The 20238-nt window shown below is 37.9% G+C and overlaps 1 protein-coding gene across 1 annotated transcript in view; it reads right to left on the bottom strand.

Moving 5' to 3' along the window:
- eng (endoglin) overlaps positions 1-15422 on the bottom strand; it is a 28323-nt gene extending 12901 nt beyond the window's left edge. Inside the window, exons 1-3 of the mRNA XM_007558997.2 lie at positions 15285-15422; positions 9901-10046; positions 2961-3068 (exon numbers count right to left, since the gene is read on the bottom strand). Of these exons, the coding sequence (XP_007559059.1) occupies positions 2961-3068; positions 9901-9978 (186 nt within the window). The 5' untranslated portion in view covers positions 9979-10046; positions 15285-15422. The remainder of the gene's footprint in view (positions 1-2960; positions 3069-9900; positions 10047-15284) is intronic.
- Between the last annotated feature and the right edge of the window lie 4816 nt (positions 15423-20238).

Below are 20238 nucleotides of genomic sequence, written 5' to 3'. Positions count from 1 at the left end.
TATTAGATCCTACCTCAACAACTACAACCTCCTCAGTCTGACGCTTGGAGAAGGGTTTCAAAAGGCTAGAAATGTTTCTATCTCTCAGGAGGAAATTTGTTAAGAATTAAAAAGATGCTTAATGAAACACCTGTAATGTCACTGCGTTTTCCTTTCTAAGCGTCTATTTTCTAAATTTCTAGAAATCTTTATCCCGGCCTGCGGATGCGGGTTTGTGTGCATGCCTTTGCGTCCCAAATTCAGAACAAATGCTGTAAGTCGAGGGTGCCAGAGGGAGTCGTATCTCTTTCTACATAAATATTTGATTGATAAGATCAAAAATAGTGTGGAAAGAAACTGCAAACATTAAAAAGCAGGAGAGGAATTCACAACAGAAACAAGCAGATGGAGGAGTTGTCAAAACGAAGACATGAAGAAAAAGGGGGGAAAAAAAAGGAAAAAAGAAAAAAAAAAAGCCTAATGTCATGGAAATTGAATCACATTAGTGTCAGCAGTATTCTACATGCTACCAGAGATTTTGAAAGCAATAGCCAAAAACAGGACCGGTGTCTAATGGGAATGACAGAAACAACTGATCTTTTAATTGTTTTCGCATTAGTCATGAGTAATGTTTTGTACATGTTCGGTTCCACACGACAGGCGACATAAAAACTGATTTACTTGTAACACACAAGTGTAGGAGTCCAATCATATTTCCCCATAAAGAATGAAATGAGAATAACTCACTTTGACAACCACTGAACTGTTATTTACAGAAAACACGACTGCTCACAAGACTTCGGGAAAAAAATAAAAATAAAAAAAAAAGCCACCATTCTACTGGCTTTTTAAACAACCTTGAGTGTTGGCGCCAGCCTCGGGAGGCCGAGAGGAGCTGTGACACCGAGACATGCTGTCAAGCTGCTGACGTACTTTCTCGGATGCAGAACAGATGTTTATTCTCTTACAATGCAATCTGCTGCAAAGCGCTATTATCCCCCAGTGATAGAGCTCATCTCACAACAACATCCTGCCGTCACAGGGAATGTTGTCCAGGCTCCTGACAGGACACGATACAGGATGTGGTACCATGCTGCTGTCAGCATATCAGTAATTGTTGGCACGCCTGCAAGCGTGTCATCGCATTGATTGGACAGCTGTTATTCCACTTAATTTACACATATGCGATGTCTTCAGTGTGTCTGCACAATGTTCACAATACCGGGAAATATTTTTCAAGACTGCGAGAGAGCTTCTGTGAACGCGCAAAGAGCGAACGAGGACAAACTGCTTGAAACTTCAAATGAAAGTGTAAAGAGTTAGTTTTTAAAAGACCGAAGAGATCATAAGAAACGTCTACTGAGTGTTGAGGAGTCTTCAGGCTTTCTGTTCAAGAGCTGCTTTCCCTTCCACTATCACTACATGCATGCTTAGGATGAAGGATTGCAGCAAATGCGAGCAAGTGTCCAACATCGGCGGAACATACTCATCCAGGAGGAGTGAATGCTGTAGGGCAGTGACTCGATGAAATCTGCTGGGTTTCTGGAAATGGAAACTTTTCTATTTGTTTAAATAGATAATAACCTGAAGTTGGCAGGCTTGTTTGGTAATTAGGATGAATTTAAATCTATCTCTCTGTATGATTTGATGAAATTTCCTTTTCAGTGTCGTGAGACGACATGCGTGGTCGGCTGGCACTATGTAAATAAACTGAACTAAAAGTTATAGTATCTTCATTATGAATTAAGATACATGTTAAGGCTGCAGTAGGTAAAATGTGTTGTTTATATAATTGTTAAAATGGTTACTATGCTCTGGAAGTGCAACATAAAGTGGACGTACTGTGACTAAAATCGAGCTCCTCTATAGATTGTATAAAAATGTGTACAGCTTAAATTTATATGTTGGTGTAAGAAAAACAGATAAACAGTGGCATGCTAATTTTCTTTCATGATTGCAAACGTTTAAACATTCCCGTCATTATCAGACTAGAATTCACCAGTAAAACACTTTGCTTGTTTTGCAATGTTATTTCACTCTTTACACCTACATCTGATTATTTTTGGCAACTCAATTCATGCACTTAAAAAAAAAAAAAAAAAAAAAAAAAAAAAGTGATCAGTGTATAAAAGTCTGGAACTACCATTTACTGGTACATTAATTTTATAGTCAATACCGTCATCCCTTCTAGTTACTGGCTACTTGTTGGTTTTATAGTGTGGCTAATTAAAGCACTAAAACAAAAACTGCTTCTCACAGAGCAAGCCATTGGGGGATATCCAGAAAAAAAAATCCAAAGTGGTCTCAGTCTTCCAAAAGACTCAGAGAACTGCAAAGTTGTGTCATTTTTACTGTATGTAAAGCAGTTGGCACTAGACTTTTAACACAGGAAAGAAAAAAAAAAAAAACTCCCACAGTAATGAAATAAAAGACGTTCAATGCAGTATTAGTGTTTCAACAGCAGCATAATATTTGCTAAACAGACCCACATGATCTACAGTCCAAGGCAAAAGTATTCAAACCCCGTGAATTTATTCATATAATGGTTTAGACCCATCTATATCCATGTGTTAGAATAATCTAAAGATGACTTACTGTGTCCCGTCAGATTTGTCAAACTATTTTGCAAAAAAAAGAATGCAAAATATTTCAATCTGTAGATGTGCAAAGCTGGTGGAGTTGTACGACTAATGACATCTATCTGTAACTGCCGAGGGAGTCCCACAACATATCATGGGGACAGGATAAAATTGCATATCACACTTCTCAGTAAAACTGTACCCCCACTTTCGAATATTCCCTGATTTGTGCTGGCTTCTGACATAAAATACAAACAGAATAAAGAGTGTGGTCGTAAAAAGCTTAGGTTGAAATAGGTTTTTGAGAAACACCAATAAATCAACAGATATCACACGCTGAAATGTTTCCAAGAGAAACACAAACATGACGGACATATAGAAAGACTCAGCGGTGCTACTCACATAAACTTTCACGTCTTCGCAGAGGTCGCAGTTCGCATAAGCCGGTTTTGAGGATGAAATGATGAGGATCGCTGGTCTTGAAATGTTCAGACTGAAGTATGTAATATCCTGGCAAGACAAAAATAGACAGTGACACATTTGAGTTCATTTGACTATTTACAATTGTAATATCATGGCACACAATTACATACCTATTGTTAAAGTTATTAGAATTCAAATTCTGCTCAACTTAAAATGTGTGTGTGTGTATTATTACTTTTTTTTTTCTCTTTGCTACACCACAATTTGACTTTCTTTATTTTATTTTATTTTTTTTTTGTCCAACACCTCTCCCTCATTTGCAAACCTCCCGATCTGCCCTTAAATTACCAGACATCAAGTTGACAGCGTCGATGGGACGTATTGTGCTTGCTGCGCCAAGTTTAAAAATACCCCACCCCCCGCCAACGGTAGGGTAGTTTAATTCGGTAAAAGTTTGATTCCTTTTCTCTGCGACTACAAATCAGTGAGGGACGTGACAATCCCTCCTGGTTTTTGCGGCTGAGCTCTGAAATGTCACCACATGCTTCTCTCGGCTGAAAAAGCAGTGCCAGTCATATGAGAGGGGCTTATATTTGGTGGGGGCATGAAAGCTTTCTCTCCCGTCTGCTTTTGTATTGATGCAGACGTAAAATGAGGTAATGCAGCTTTGCCGTGTTATTACACCTCTGTGCTGTACAAAGGGGGAAAAGGTAATTATTTTCCTCGTTGTGCAATGAGCTGTAATTTTTATTTTATTTTTATTTTTTTATAATTTATATAATCTGCAGCCAAAGTATTGGGACAATGTAAGCATTTGTAGAAAACGTCTATGTTTTCACTATCATTCCATACATTTCAACCGGTCCTCCCATACATGTCTAATCTCATCGGAACTGTGCAGAATATAAAACCCCTTAACATAATTTACCACATAATGTAATGTCTCATCAGCTGTATTTTATCCATTGTAACATAATGGTGATGTGATTTGCTAATCACCACTACCGTCACTCTATGAATCAGCCTTAATTACTATGCTCCACATGTGCGTGGGGTAAAGCTGGAACTGCTGAGTTTTATGGATGCAAATGGCGCTGAGTGGTGGCGGAATAATAAATTGGAGTTTAGAGATATATATTTCCCATCCAACTTAACACCAATAAATCCGAGTTCTAATTACTTTTACTTCTTTAAGAGCCAAAAGATAATTGGATTTAGGGGAAGTGAAAGATTTGGGTTTTTATTTCTTTTCTATTCATTTGTAATCAGTTCAACATTAAATCTCAGCTTGATGAAAAAGAAGAGGAAGTGTAAAAAAAAAATAAAAATCCTCGAAAGCATCTCTTCAGAGTGATTTTTTTAAAAAAATAAGTTACTTTCATGAATTCAAATCTTTCCCTTTGTCCACCTTTGATAACCTAAAGCTCCACTTTTTGAAAATATGTTTATTGTAAGACCAGGACTGTTGTTCAGACAATCAACACATTGAGGACACAGCATGAAACCCTTCTATTGAATTTATTTACTCGCTGCCTGACATCGCCAGAACAGAAACTAAGACAATTGTTACGAGCTACGCAGATTTTTGGGCGCCTGCGGAGCAAATTAGGCCTAAGGAGACTGAAGTCAAATTGCCTGTGAGCCAGACGCAGATGCATTTTGAGGGAGCTGTTTGCAAGCCGAGAGTTAACAGACGGAAGGAGGTGTTATCCTGCATGCATGCATACAGACATACACTAACAGTGTTTTGTGCATAGTGGGAATGGAGTAATGAGTGCATCAAATTAAGGGTCTCAGTTCCCTCTCAGGAAAAAAAAAAAAAGGCTGTGCATATGTCAGCATTTGCTCCTGAGTTTATGAACATCTTGGTCACTTAAAACGAGGATTGTCTTCACTGTTTCCCCCTCAGACTGTCTGAAACCATTACACAGCTCAAACTGGAAATGTAGATGTGTTGCATAAAAAAAGGCACATCATTCTCTACACTGGTTGATATTAAGTCTTTTTTTTTTTTTTACTATACTAGTATATAATTAGTATAGTAGTGGTTGGAACAATGAGAAAGAGAAATTTGTTTTATGAAAAAATAATACTGCTTTCTTTAAATGCCTTTAAACAAAAGGCAGAAGATGTCATGGCAACATGTCCTTTTTTTGAAAGATGAAGCCAATTCAAGAGATATTGATATGGAATCTCAAATTTCCAGGGAAACGAGATATAAATGAAACACTTCAGTAAAGTAACAAAATATGAATCAGAAATAAACTAACCAAAACATTTAAAGTTGTTTGAAAACATACTTTGACAGATTACTCCATACCATAGCTTGCTTATGGGGCACAGGAGCATAAAGCCTTAAAATATTTCCATGTGCCCACACCTGCACATGTATAATGCATACGATGCGGCATGAACATGGCCGAGGTAATAAAGAGTCAGAGGAAATCGTGTTTTGGTAAGTCCTCCGTCTACGGTGCAGAATATTTATTGTAGCCAAAGATGACAGATAGATTGCCCTGAAGAGTTACCGAAAAGAAAGAAAAAAAAAAACTCAGTTGTTATTCAAACATGAGCCTGAACTAAAGAGTTGTGTGGCGCAGCAGCGCGGCATCTGCCAAGAAATACCTCTGAGGATTTACTTCAGTCGTGTTACATCTGCATGCAGTAAATGAATGAATGGCATTTCCTGCAGAGCCACTGCACCTCATACAGAGACACCTCGGTGATGTTTTCTTTAAATACTCCTTTCTAATGAGCTTCATTGTTTTGCAGCCTAGTTTTGTGACTTTGTTCTTGAACTTTGACCCAGATCACTCACCTTTTGCTGCTTTTGTTCCTAAGCTTTCAGGATACAATTGTTTTTCTCTGAATCCTTTCTCTCTCTCTTTTTTTTTTTTCAAGGGCCTTTGCTGATGCAGTTTCCAGTTATTCTTTTGGCTCTCTCTCCCCTAAGTTGTGTCGGCTCCATTGGTCTAGTCTCGGCCTGGAGCCAAGACACCGAGCCAGTGTGTGACATCAATGGGTCCAGCACACAGGCAACACCTCCCAGCACATTCTGCTGGCTTGTGTAGCCGCTTGATGCTTCTGCTATAATTCAGCAGTGTGGTCAAACTGTGATAGTCAAATATTCCCGGGTGGGTTGTAAATCAATAAGAAAATAAAAGGATGAGGAAGGAGGTGATAAGGAACTTTAAAGGACAAAGAAAGGTGTAGGGAGTGCAAAGCTCCCTGCCTACTGTACAGTTTTAGCCATTTTCTGTGCGTTTGCTGCATTTTTTTTTTCTTCAAAAGATTAGATAAGAGTTTGACTAATTTAGTATATATTTCATACAAATCCATTCCTCCACCCATCAAGGCCAAATGGCCCCTATAATCTCAAAGTCAGAGTTTGGCCCCTAAAATATATTTAATAAAATTAGATACTTCTTAAAGAATAAGTTGTTAGCTTTTGCCAATTCATTGTACCTAAACAGATGATATGTCAATATGTCACTGTTGGAAAAAAAAAAAGAACTCTGCCACTTCACAAACTTAGGAGATTGAACCATAAACATCTGGTTAATCACAGTTAATTAACAGTTCAAGAACTGAAGAGGCAGAGTTGCCAACGTGTCCCAGAAAATCTTACTTCTGAAGAAGGATTTTGCTCAGTTACCTTTCAAAAATGACTAAGATGGGATTGTATTTACTTATAATGAGGACATCATGGAACAGGATTCAGTTTTAGTCCGATTTGAGAAAAAAAAATACGATAGCTCTCTATTATGTCATCTGCATTACTAGGACTTATTTGTTGTTGAAACGTGTTAAACCCCACACTAAAATTAAGTATTCTAAAATGCCTCTTTTCTTGTTCTGACATCCAATGACTGAGAGGAAAAGTCTTTCTATAAATCTTTTAAATGCGTTTCATCATCGGGATGCATTTTCAGCCTTAGCAGCATTTGAAACAAACGCAAAGACCCATTTGCAACATGTTGAAACTAAGTTGGTAAATAAACCTTGTACGGACCTATCATTACAGCCAAAATAGTTACTGTAAAATGCAATGCCTAGCTTACCGCACTGATTAGAAACTGCAGCACTTTTTTTTGTTAAGAAATAATCTTTCAGGTTTTCCAAGAGGCATCTGAGGGAAAGATCCCTGCAATGATTTAACAGATAAAATGGATTAATGAGATTACACAGTATTGCACCATCATAGGCAGAATGAAGAGAGCTGCTTCAATCCATGTGAGAAAACTGAATATAAACCATGAAAAACTAAACTAAAAATACCAAACAGCAGTTTAACAAAGGTTAAATGGAAGTCCCATATATAGTACAAACAACTCGCTGATAAAGGAATGAATAATGTGAGCTGACCGACAACACCGGGCAGTGAAAAATGTGCTCTAGCAGAGCAATAACTGCACATAGATTAAAAGTTTTCTGAAGTAAGTTCTCAATGTCATTCTTTAAAGAATTGCTTAAAAATCAAATTGCCCCAGTTTGCTGTCAACACTTATTTTGTGTGTTTTTACTTTTAGCAGGGACATCTCTTAAAAAAAAAAAAAAAAAAAAAGACTTAAAAAAAATAAAAAATGCAGCCAAATTAAGTCGACTATGAGTTAAAGAGGTCGTGTTGAGAAAATGTCTCCACTATCTGCCTGATAGCGCTGGATATGGAGTGAAACTCTGTGCGTTATATTTTATGATGTCAGATGTCAGGGCATAGTTTGTGGACTCATTTCAACATGAGGATTAGTTTGTGTGCAGCACATTGAGTCAAATGTGTTTGAACAAAAAGCATGTTTCATTATAATTCAATCATTTTTTTTTTTCATCTTGCAGCCTTGGTCTGCAAGTTTAGCTGCAGCAGCTTCCCTATAAGCTCCTGTTTGAACATTATTAGCATTCATTTTATTCCTCCTGGGCAACATCAAACTGTCAGTGTTGAGTTTATCAGCTTATCACATCGCGTGGCTCAGCTGCTCATTTTGAACTGGAATAAACCTCTGTACATAACACGGAGCCACAGATTTGACCAAGAGCAGAGTAATTCGACAAAAGCTACCTTTGATTACATCTGAGCTCATTATGTTGTGACAAGCGAGCCAAAATGCACCGAGTCAAGAAGCAGTTATTAACCTGACAGGTCACTGTGCATTTGTGAACAACAAAAGGCTTGTGTGTCTTTTCTTTATACATCAAAAGTCCAACAATTCTGTGACGGCGTCAAGAAGAATCTATGAAGTGTCAGAAAAAAATTGAAAAAAAAAAAAAAAGTTGTTATGTGACTATAAATTTCAAAAGCAACCTCGGTTTCCACGACACCTGAGGCACAGGCTTATTGCCTTCATCCCACGCCGCATTGATGCAATAATTCATGCAAAATGAGGACAAACTAAGTATAGAATGCATATTCTGTGTTCTAAATGGAAAAACCTTTCCAACATGTTTGTATTAAAAGCTATTTTTTCTATGCCCTGACAATTGTCCAAGACGCTGAAGATGCTTTGAGACTTCATTTGCTGTTCTAAGCTAAAATCAAATGTTATGATCCTATCAAAATTAAGTGAATGCACTTAAACTAAGGTTGAAATATATCCCCTGTGTATAATGGACCTAATTAATATCTTAGTTTAGCTTTTCTTTTTTATTGAATAACAAAACTAGATTACATTTTAAGAAAACATCTCAGTATGACAACATGGAGACATATTGCGATGTCCCTATGTTAATGTGTCATGGATACCATGTCATATGCAACAAAATTTACTGATAAACCTCTGCGCTTAGTGTACTTGGGGTACTCTTTAAAAAAAAAGAATTGTAAAAGATGTGATATTTATTCCCTATCTGTTCATTTATTTGAGGCCACCAAGGATACAAGCAAACTTCAACTGTGCTGTATTTCTATGTATTTTAATAATGCAATGGAAAAAGCTGAACCCACTTACATCAAGGTTTATTGAGAGAATGAGGGGAAAAGGGAGTGGGTATTACGGCATATGCGTCTCCATGCTGGAACAATGTGGAAGTGGGTCATTACTGATAGTGGTTTTAATACACACAGTTTTTATTTTGCGGTCGTACTTAGTGAAACAGCGGACAACGCAGTTGCCATGTAGCAAGAAGGGTCTTGATTTGTATTCCGGCCTGAGCTTGTTTTTCTTCTTTGGGTTTGCATAGATTCTCTCAGGGTATCCCTTCATCCTTCCTAAAGCGTGACTTTTAGATCCATTGTTCTCCTTAAACCTCTTTCATGTGGGGATGGTTGACCATCTGACCAATGACCGACTAGCAAAAAAAAAAAAAAAAAAAAAAAAAGGTTTGCAATACACTCTTATTCTGACACTCTGCAGAGCTCCGCTTGTACAAGGTGAGTACAGGCAAATCTTTCAGAGATCCCACTAACAAAAATGAAGTCAGTCTGACACACATGCTACTATTTCTTATAAGATCTTGTTCGTTTGTCTTTAATTTGTGGTAACAATATTCATGTGTCATTACAGTTGAGGTAAACAGAAGAAAATGTCTCATTTGCCAGTATTTTTGTTTTTATTTTAATCCTAAGAAGGTTTCATTTTATTTTTATTTTTACGATGAAAACAAAAGTTTAAATTAAATATTTGGAATTTTAAAGTTAAATACAGTTTTTTTTTTCCTTTTTTTCTTTGCTGTTTGATGAAAACCTCCAACTACCACAACACGAATCGGCTTACGCTGCAGCAAATATAGATTTCATTTTTCTGACGCAACGTTTCAATATAGCAATAATAATCTTTTATTCACCTGCTGACTGAATTTTAAATCTATTTCACAGATTGATTGAGCTGTTTATAAGACCTTTCTGTCCAAAATACTGGCATAATGGTTGACTTGTTCGGGTTTGCTCATACGTAATCTCAGTTTTGTGCAACTCAGACAGTCTTACCTTGGTCCACATCAGGTTGAGGATGTGGACCTCCGCATTGTCTCCTCTGACAAAATCGGTCCAACAGCCCATCAGCATCTCTCTCACGTAGATCGCCTGTTGTTGTTGTTGTTGTTGTTGTTGCGGTTGGCATGTCTGAATTGATGCTGAAAGAAATCAGATGTAAATGATCATGCAGTGTCAGCAGTATTATTATTTTTTTGTCTCCCGCATAAGCATAGAACTCATTGTATTCTCTTGTCAAGATTTTCACTCCATCTACAACAGTGCTGTCACATTTTGGCATACCGGCTGAATGAAAACCTGTGCGTATGAAAGCCAGAAAGCTATCATTTAACAGATAGATCAGACCCTCTGTATTACAGATCCCCTGCCTGGAAAGAGCTAAAATTGTTATTAATCATCCTGAAAGCTTTTCCCTGGTTTCAGCGTATGGATGTTAAATGTGTGGGTAGGACTACATTGTTTAAAAACATATCAGCCGCTCCACGTTTATCAGACACGTCAGGACTCTGAGCCGCAGTCATCCATCAAGACTGCTCACTTGGCTCACTGCTACGAGGCTGCTGTTTAACCTGAGGATCCATGTCTCTGGAGGCTGAATTAATCGGGCCGAGGCTGTGCGGTCATGGGTGAGGTTGGTTATAAATGCTTGCCGTTTGACCTGGGCGATGTGTGCGTGCGTGTGTGTATTCTATTGTGTTAAATTAGAGCGAGTGTGTGAGTGTGCTCCAACCTGTCCGAGGTTGTCGGGGACAAAATCTCAGGCAAACTATTTTTCTTTTCAGAGTTTGGTGTAAAAGAGTAAAGTATTTATTTTTTTATCCAAATGAATCAACTCTACCATGCTGCCTTGTCCTGCTTCTGTTCCTAACCAGAGATTGTAGGAATAGCATTAAAATCTGAAATGTGTGGTTCATTTTCATGTCACCTAAATCAAAAACAGTACAACGAGGTGTCTTTAGAAGTTACATATTTAATAACTAGAGATCACTTGCGTGCAATGAAAGCCACAAAGCAATATCCAAGCCCTGAACAGAGCTTAGTTTAATCCACCATCCAAAAACAGATCAGAGAATAAGACACAACCGGAAATTAATCAAGACATGAATTTCTACCAAAGAGAAAAAGAAAAGCAAATGTTTGGACGAAGATTCTCTGTTGAGAAGAGGAATTATTTTTATTTATATTTTTGTTTTGGCTCATCTGCAAAATGTCATTTGTGAGGTAAAACTTCAAATTATTTGAACACAGCGTCCCCATTCTGGCAGAATCCGACTGTGGGAATGCTTTTCTACAGCAGGGGGTAGGAAGATGGATGGGGCTAAATGAAGGCAGCTTTAGAAAGATATGTGGTAAAAGGTATAAAAAAAGAAAAACTATTGACGGCAAAAAAGTTTAGTCTTTGAATGTGGAAAGCTGAGATGTGCACGAGCTCAAACGCCATGCAGCTATAATTGCACACAAGGGGGTTGAAATGTGATATTTGATATTGATGTATGCAATTTCCTTTTTTTTTCCCCATTTACTAAAAAAAAAGTTAGAACATTTCTGTGTTGGGCCGTAACACAAGATAGAAATAAAATACATTGGTGTTGGTAATTATATCCTGAAAACGTCTGGAAAAATCGCAAGGGGTATTACTAATTTTGCTAGGCACAGCATTTCAAAATTAAATGAACGTCCAGGTATATCCGACTGTAGCACGCCCCAGTGACTCTGTTGTTGAAATTCTACACCACAATAGCTAGTTTAGTAGGAAATGCTGCATGACAGACCGCATCACTGGCTCCTATGATATATTTGGACTGTTAACCCAGAGGGACACCATCCATCAGGGAGAGGGGACATGGAGAAAAGCTCTGTTAACGGCAACATGTAAAGATTGGAACTTAAACCGGATGCCCCTTATTTAGAAAACACTAATGAGAAGACTTGGCTGAGGCAATAGCATCAGTATCAACAGGAGGTAGATTGAGACAAATTGGGACAGAAAGCAATAAACAAAAGGAGGGGCCCAAAATGAGTCACATAAGAAAATGTTTCCCATAGTAACTCAAACAGGTTAATTGCTTAATCATTTGACTTATCATCAACAAAATGACATGCTTTGATGATTATTCGACAAACATCTCTCCTTGTCAAGAAACGCATTGTTCTTTCCGAGCGATATGGACTCACTATTTAAATTGAGGTCAGAGCTCAATTTAAATACTACAATGTTTCAGAGTAAGAAGAATAAAAGGCTCCAAGTTTCTATAGATTTACAAATCCTTCTTCTAAAATATTAGAAGATTTACTTTCAGTTCTGCATTTTCTGACCCCCTTTAAACCTCTATTAGCCAGTCATCCTTCCTTCATGGTACTGGGTATTTTAGTGTAGATATTTTTACTTTGTTGAATGCTCTAAAAATTGTGCATGAGGGCACTATTTTCAGAAAAAAAAAAAAAAACTGTCATCAACAAATAAGACAAGGGATGCAACAGACAACTCCCTTTTCTAAGAATAATCCTGGCGCTTCACACTCAGCAAAGCAATCAGTTGTCTAAAAATTTTTGTCCTGTGTAAAAACAAATTTTAACATAACTACAAGTTGTTGATGTATAGCAACTAGGGATGCACTGTGAAAAACTGTCTGGGGACCTTAATTAGACACAGACCCTGATCATTTGACTTATGTTACTATTAAAAAAAGAAGTGCTTTAAAATGGGATATTTCACATCATTGATGGGGTTTTCTCCGTCTCGCTCAAGAAATCATTCCCTCCTTTATACAGAGTTTATTTATTGTTTAATTTAAACACCTATTTTCAACCACTTAGAAGGTTAGGGTTGGGAAAGGTCGCACCAGCTGTTGGGTTTAGTACTGTGAGCAGCAGTTCTTGCTGTAAATCAAGACTGAGGATCATCTGTGCCCATTTGCCTTCTGTCTTCTCTGCTCTTGCCGTAGAGGTCAAGGCTCGCTTCCTGTTATTCTGGCCTTCTGCATTAATGTCTGTTACTCAATATCCACATCCATTAAGTTATTTCTCTCTTGTTCTGCTGTGACAGAGTCAACGGCCCATGACTGTCACCCGAGGTCCCGGTATAAATCACGCTGACTGAGTAACAACGTTTGCGTGATCGCGCGCGTGTGTGTGTATGTGTGTGTCACTTTTGCCTTTTTACGAGTCACCATAGGATATGAAGAACATTCATTTAGCTCCCTTGACCCCGGAAATGCCAATGGCTTTGCTAAGCGGTTTGCTGGTAAATGAGGTATAGAAGAGCCATTCCATCGTCTGTCCCCTTTATCTACTTATATCAGTCCCCATCATTTCCCATTCCATGAGAAGATGTGTTTATGGATGTCAGTGGTTTCCATCTAGATGTTAAGTATCTTGTGTAAATGTGAATAAAAAAGATTAAGGAGGCCAGAAAATGAACTTGATTCATAAAATAAGGTTGGATTCAAAGAATCGCTTTAAAAGATACTCTCTTTTCGTTAGATTGGACAATCATGATTGGATACAAAGTAAAAGGCTTAAAGTAAAGTGAGTGAAAGCTCATAAAAGAGAATAAAAATATAAAGCATGCTTACATAAAAAAAATAAAATAAAAAATCAATAAAGTGCATGATTTTCTGGAACACCACAAATCCATTAGTGAAATGAGGCAGGGGGTGAGGGGCGTTATGAAAATCCCATCTGGTCATATACTTGTTCAAGAGTGTCAGCTTGCGTTTTTCTAACCTCCGATACGTTCTTTAAGGACACAGAAGACTGCTTGATGAAATGACAAACATCTGTTTTTGCTCAATTGTGCACAGAACCAATTAGGCTCTTGGTGCAACTGCGTCCGTCGTAGGACATCTCCAGGTCGACTTGTCATTAACTCGTTTCAGTCTGCAAGTATTTGCTTTGTTAAATGCTGTGTTTTACTTTGTCATACTTTCTCTGATTAGTGATTTGGATGTGTACAGAAAAAATGCAATGCAACGATGAGCATATGTATGTTTTACATAGCATCAAATGTTAGCAAAAACAGAGATGTATTATCAGGCTTTAAGAATCAAGTCAAAGAAAGTAGGACGTGTCCACCAAGCTACTCTAAAGGTAGTTGTATTTTCTGTGTTGGTCAATGAATCAGATTCACTTTGGAATCTGTTTGCCATTGTGCGGCTTTGTCTTTCTCACAGCTTTGGGGACTGACTTCAGCAGCCAACTTGGAGACTGAACGGAGCAAAACAAAATTGCTCTGTTTCAGTCTTCTGAGCTTTCAACTTCTGTTATAAAACATACCGGATTTGGATGTGTTGACAACCTTTTGTAAATGTCAGATTTAAGGCCTTCACATACCTTCCAGTCGCTGTGAACATGAGCTGGTTGGACCTCATAGACAAGCGACCCTATTTGCACTATTTTTAGCTCAGCTGAAGAACCACCTGCCAATTAAAGACACACAGCTTTCACAACAATCCTTTAGGAGGTAAGAACGTACTGGCTTATATACAGCAATGTTGTGTATGAAGATCCGAAAGACGTAGAGAAGAAAATTAATGCAACTTTTGTGTCCTCATAATGAACGTTATATTATCTATAGAGGATTAAAAAAAACATTCCTTACTGTTTTTTTTTTCTTTTTCTTTCATTTTTTTTAAAATACTAGCACTGCTGTTTATATGCTTATATTATGACCTGTCATTTTCATTGTCTGCCACGTGTTTGGCACCATACTCTGAGAGAGAGGACTATTGTCTCTGTTGGCGCACACTGTCAGCACAGTCACAGAAATCTGGCTGCATCCAAACATCTGCAGAGAGTCCTAGTGGACCATAGATGGCAGGTAATAATAACAAAATTCTCATCACACCGGATTCTCAATGAAGCGGACATGAAATGGGCTGAGAAGTATAAATTAAGTATTAAAGGTAAGTTTCTACATTCTCCAGGGATCACAGGCTGTTATTCACAGTAAGGAATGACAACCAGGCTTGTTGTGCTAATTGCCTTTTTACGATGCAGAGGAAAGCTTAAAATGTATTCATTTTAATCCGGTTTGTTTTAAAATAAATAGTAAAACCCTATTTTGCTTCCTCACATACATAGTGCGACATGATCTTTGATTCTAATATAAATAATTAATTAAATCCTGAGGGCAGGAAAATGAGAACAAATATTTTGGATATAGTATTCTTAAAAAAAAAAAAAAAAAAAAAGAAATTGACTAGCCTACTAAAAACCAACTCCTTGTACTAAACTTTGCTTCATACAGGAAAGTATGAAACAAAGTTGTTGGCTATTGAGAAACGATTGCTCCCTGGAGGGGTGGACTGTAGAGGCTTTAAATTTTACCCACTTGCTAACGTTTGCCCATGACGTACGTTCAATGCAAAGAAGCTTACCGGAAATTGCCTGCGCTGTAAGGAGCCGTCCTCCACTACGAACAGAGAATCTGAATGAGGCGGTTGTTAATGTTAATTCAACATTTGGAAGCGTGGCCGACACGGACTGAACGGCTTTGTTGCTAAAACTACAGGCGGGCTGCAGAAAATCAACATCATCGCCATTCACAATTTCTCCTTCTGTTCACTGATTGGCCCGTTCAAAAAAATCTTCCGGAGACGATCTAAGTCAAGGGACAGAGGGACTGTGCTGGAAGTGAGAACTTTTTTTATTTGTTTTTGAGCCTTTTTGATTGAAATCAGTATCATCTGGTTAAAGCATTGCAAAAAAAATTAGAGACTGGCTGGACTTTTGCTGATAATATCTGGTAAGTGCATATCCCCCTGCAGATTGGTGTTTAATTTTTATGACATCATTGGGGGGGAAAGTAATTGCCAACAGTTTAGCGAGTGAATTAAGACCTACAGACGTTAAAGCGGGACAGCTTTTTTTTTATTTATTTATTTTTTTTATGAGGAATGAGAGGGAAGAAGAAATGAGGGGGAAACCCTGATAGCGAACAGCGTCAAGACCAACTGTCTCCTGTGGTCTCTGGGGACGGAGTAAACTGTTTGTGTCCAGGGTCGGGCGACAGAGTCATGACGGCAAAAGAGGAGGGAGGGTCGGCAGTCCTATCAGAGTTAGTTGAAGAGGAAAAGGGGAGCTTCCAGACTGGCTCAAGTTTCTCTCTCGACTCCACACACACAGACCCACGCACACACACACACACGCACACACATACACACACACCTATTGTCCCAGCGTTTCCGCAGCTGTAGATTGAGGCCTGACCATCCACAGGAAGGTAAACAAGCTCTTATCAGTGCTCTGCAGGGGCATAAAGTGTCCCCTGGCCTCTAACCCCTACATACTACACATTACACACGCCATACAACACACAAGCTTCCTGACCGTGTCACCATCATATTCTTATTCCTAAAGCTCTGTCAGAAAAAAAAAAGAAAGAAAAAGAAATGCTTATTAGTCTTGTCAGTTTAATGGTTTATGATGATTGTGCATGTATCTTTGGGCCAAGTCCTGCTACCAGTGTTTACTGGAGAGGTACTGAGGATGTGAGAGCTGTTCTGGAGACAGGCTGTCTTCACACTAGCACTGTTTACACCTCTGGGAGCCATTTGTCCGTTGACTCATCGTTGAACTCTAGCAACTGGCATTGTTGGCCTCACTTTACATCTCGTCTGCTGCTAGTATTTAGCCATTTCAGCTTTATCGAATGAGATTATCAGTGGGGACATTTCAGAGAGGGAAACAGTATTGGGCAAAGAAAAGAGATATTTTCCTGTGGTAACGCACATAAATCATCTGTTATATTCCAAGCACCATCAGTTTCTGGGGAATGTGTATCTCCTGTATTGACTTGTGCGGTAGACGTTTTTTCCACAGCGTAGTGAAAGAACGCAGGCAAAAACAACAATTAATCATCTTACGATTTAAGTGGTGGGAAGACAGACTAATTTAGAAAGTTTCATGCTAACTGTGTGCAGCAGAAGCAGACTGAGGCATTAGAAAACTCGGTGCACAGTGGCTGCTTCCAATCATTTGAGATTGATGTAGCTTTCGTTTAACATATGGTTCATGTTGAGCCAACAGAGATTACCTTGTTTTCCATGACTGATTTCTGCCAGCAAATATTAATGATTTCCTATATGATGGAGGCTTCATAATGAAGGCTTCAAGAAAGTGACAGCACACCCCAAAGTGTATCGCGCAGAACTCCCTCCGCCTTCTTGAGCATAGAGGCTTTTGAATTATCTTACAGTAAGATTTATGAGACAGCTTCATGTTCATGATTTCATTTTTACTGTTTAACTAATGAAAGTGTCTGGACAAGAGGGAGAGTTCCAGCAAAACTGTTACTTTATTCCCTCAAGCATCTGTAAAAAGGATTATTAAGTACCCAGAGTTTGACTGTTTGATATGATGTAGTAATAGTGCATGAGCCGATATTAGAATAATCCGTCAAGCCTTTCTCACTAGTTTCTACATTGTGCTCCCTAACATATCACATAAATTGACGTGAATAAAGACGGTACAGGGATGATTCTTCCATCACATCGTCCTTACACAGACTCGCTGTAAGCAGACTCACAGACTTCATAGAGGGATTTTTCAGATAAAAAAAAAAAAACAAAAAAAAACAAACAGACTAGTGTGGCACCTGAATCAACAGGAACCACCCACTAGTGCTTTCATAAACCAGTACGCCTACTCCAGTGAGTTCCCGGTGGTTTAAATTGAATAGAAAATGTGTAATTTTGAAATCTTAACATTTAGGGAGGGTTTAGAGAGCATGCTTAATGGAATTTGGGGAGGGACAGTGTTGGGTTTTGTTGAATTTTGAGTGCATTTTCAAGGTTTATTTTCAGGACAAGGCAGGTAGAAACATTTTGAATCTTAAACTAATTCTCACCTATACCATTGCCAAATAATTGTTTCTTTCTTCTCTTTATTTTCCATTGTTACAAGGACCCCTCTGACTCTTGGTAGCTTTGTCACAAAAATCCTCATATAGGCAGTCTATCAAACAGGCCAGTTATATAATTGCCATGTAGAGAGTAAAAGGACTGCAATACCCACAGTTATTCCCAACATTATTCATACAGATTGATTTAGGTTTATAATAATCTTTTTAAATTTGCCAGCGTGTTTCCTCTGACTCAAAGTAATGTTAGCATTTTGGAGCGGCACAGACATGATCCTGAAGTGACTTTGCTATTGAGTCTACAAAGGCAGCTCAATATTAGAGCGTTCTTTAATGGCTTTGCGACCTCAAAGACTTGATGATCGTCATCAAAGAAACTGTCAAAATACCTGTTGAACATTTTTAAGAAGAGTTTGATTACTATGATGCCAATAAAAGCTCGATAATAAAAACAAATAAATTACACTGTTGAATAATGGGTAAATAAACCCAAGTGAATGTATTCAATTTTTAAATTGTACTTTCTTTGCATTGTTTTAGGGTGAACTCCAGGTTCACTGTCTGAGCAGATTGCTCAGCTAAAAGGGTTGCTAGCATCAACTCCACAGCAAAAAAAGCATTTCACTATGTGCAATAAGCATATTTTTCTTGGTTTAGTTTATCTTAGTGTTATTCTTCCGCTTTTTCTTAGTAAATCGTTTTGTGTCAAAGCTCGGTGTAGATCCAAGTGTGTTCATTTTTCAGTTCTTCAATGCTTTTCCCTCAGCCGCTCAGTTCGGAGCCTAGCTGCATTGTAACATCTAACTGGTTTCCATCCCACTAATCTCCTCTCCAGATGTTAGATGTCGCTTTCCTTATGTCCTGGTCAGTTCCTCTGGACATCTGTAATCCACTTTCCTGTCCTTCTGGGCCTGTCCACAGATAGTGAGTAGTTTATCCAGCCACTGGCAAAGCAATACAACTTCGTTCTCAAGTCGTATTGCTTGAGAACGAATGAAAATTTACATTAGTTTATATCTGACATATTGGCAATTTTACCTTTATTGAAATTTCTGATTGAAAATATATTATTGTCAAAGAAAGTATGGTAACGCTTATAGCAATTAAATGTAAACAGTTTTTTTTATGATATCAACACTGCATAGAGTGATACCGTCACAATAAATTAGTATCATATTGTACCCGCCTAAGTGTTGTATGTTTAATAACTGAAAATTTTAACAGCAATAACTTCCATGTTCGGTGTTTTGAATATAAATAATTAAATCTTCTCATGCATTTTTGTTTTTCTATTCTTGTGTAAATTTTTTTACAAAAATGTCATTTTTCGTCAAGGTTTTCATACCGCACGATCTCCATACCAGTGCATCCCGACGGTAAATTAATGTGTTTGATTAAAAAGGCATACCTGTGGGAGAGAGAAACTCTGCAATGATGCCAACTGCACACCGAATCAAAAATGTAGTTGTATGCACAAAACGAATCTCACCAATGAAAATAATCCGACAAGGAGGCGATGAAAATCTCGATGATGGAAAGCCTTGAAGCTTTGGTTGCGAATATAATGGACTGATAGGTCACATGATCATGCGCATTTAACCTGATTTAAAGAACTGTTTAANATGAAGTGTCAGAAAAAAATTGAAAAAAAAAAAAAAAGTTGTTATGTGACTATAAATTTCAAAAGCAACCTCGGTTTCCACGACACCTGAGGCACAGGCTTATTGCCTTCATCCCACGCCGCATTGATGCAATAATTCATGCAAAATGAGGACAAACTAAGTATAGAATGCATATTCTGTGTTCGAAATGTGTTTTTTTCTATGACCTGACAATTGTCCAAGACGCTGAAGATGCTTTGAGACTTCATTTGCTGTTCTAAGCTAAAATCAAATGTTATGATCCTAATCAAAATTAAGAGAATGCACTTAAACTAAGGTTGAAATATATCCCCTGTGTGTAATGGACCTAATTAATATCTTGGTTTAGCTTTTTTTTTATTTTATTTTTTTTTATTGAATAACAGAAATAGATTACATTTTAAGAAAACATCTCAGTATGACAACATGGAGACATATTGCGATGTCCCTATGTTAATGTGTCTTGGATACCATGTCATATGCAACAAAATTTACTGATAAACCTCTGCGCTTAGTGTACTTGGGGTACTCTTTAAAAAAAAAGAATTGTAAAAGATGTGATATTTATTCCCTATCTGTCCATTTATTTGAGGCCACCAAGGATACAAGCAAACTTCAACTGTGCTGTATTTCTATGTATTTTAATAATGCAATGGAAAAAGCTGAACCCACTTACATCAAGGTTTATTGAGAGAATGAGGGGAAAAGGGAGTGGGTATTACGGCATATGCGTCTCCATGCTGGAACAATGTGGAAGTGGGTCATTACTGATAGTGGTTTTAATACACATAGTTTTTATTTTGCGGTCGCACTTAGTGAAACAGCGGACAA

Source organism: Poecilia formosa, unplaced genomic scaffold (genome assembly GCF_000485575.1).
Source record: "Poecilia formosa unplaced genomic scaffold, Poecilia_formosa-5.1.2 Scaffold100, whole genome shotgun sequence".
In the NCBI taxonomy this organism is placed as follows: Eukaryota; Metazoa; Chordata; class Actinopteri; order Cyprinodontiformes; family Poeciliidae; genus Poecilia; species Poecilia formosa.
The sequence above is the reverse complement of the archived record's forward strand: the minus strand, read 5'-3'. Positions and strand labels throughout refer to the sequence as shown.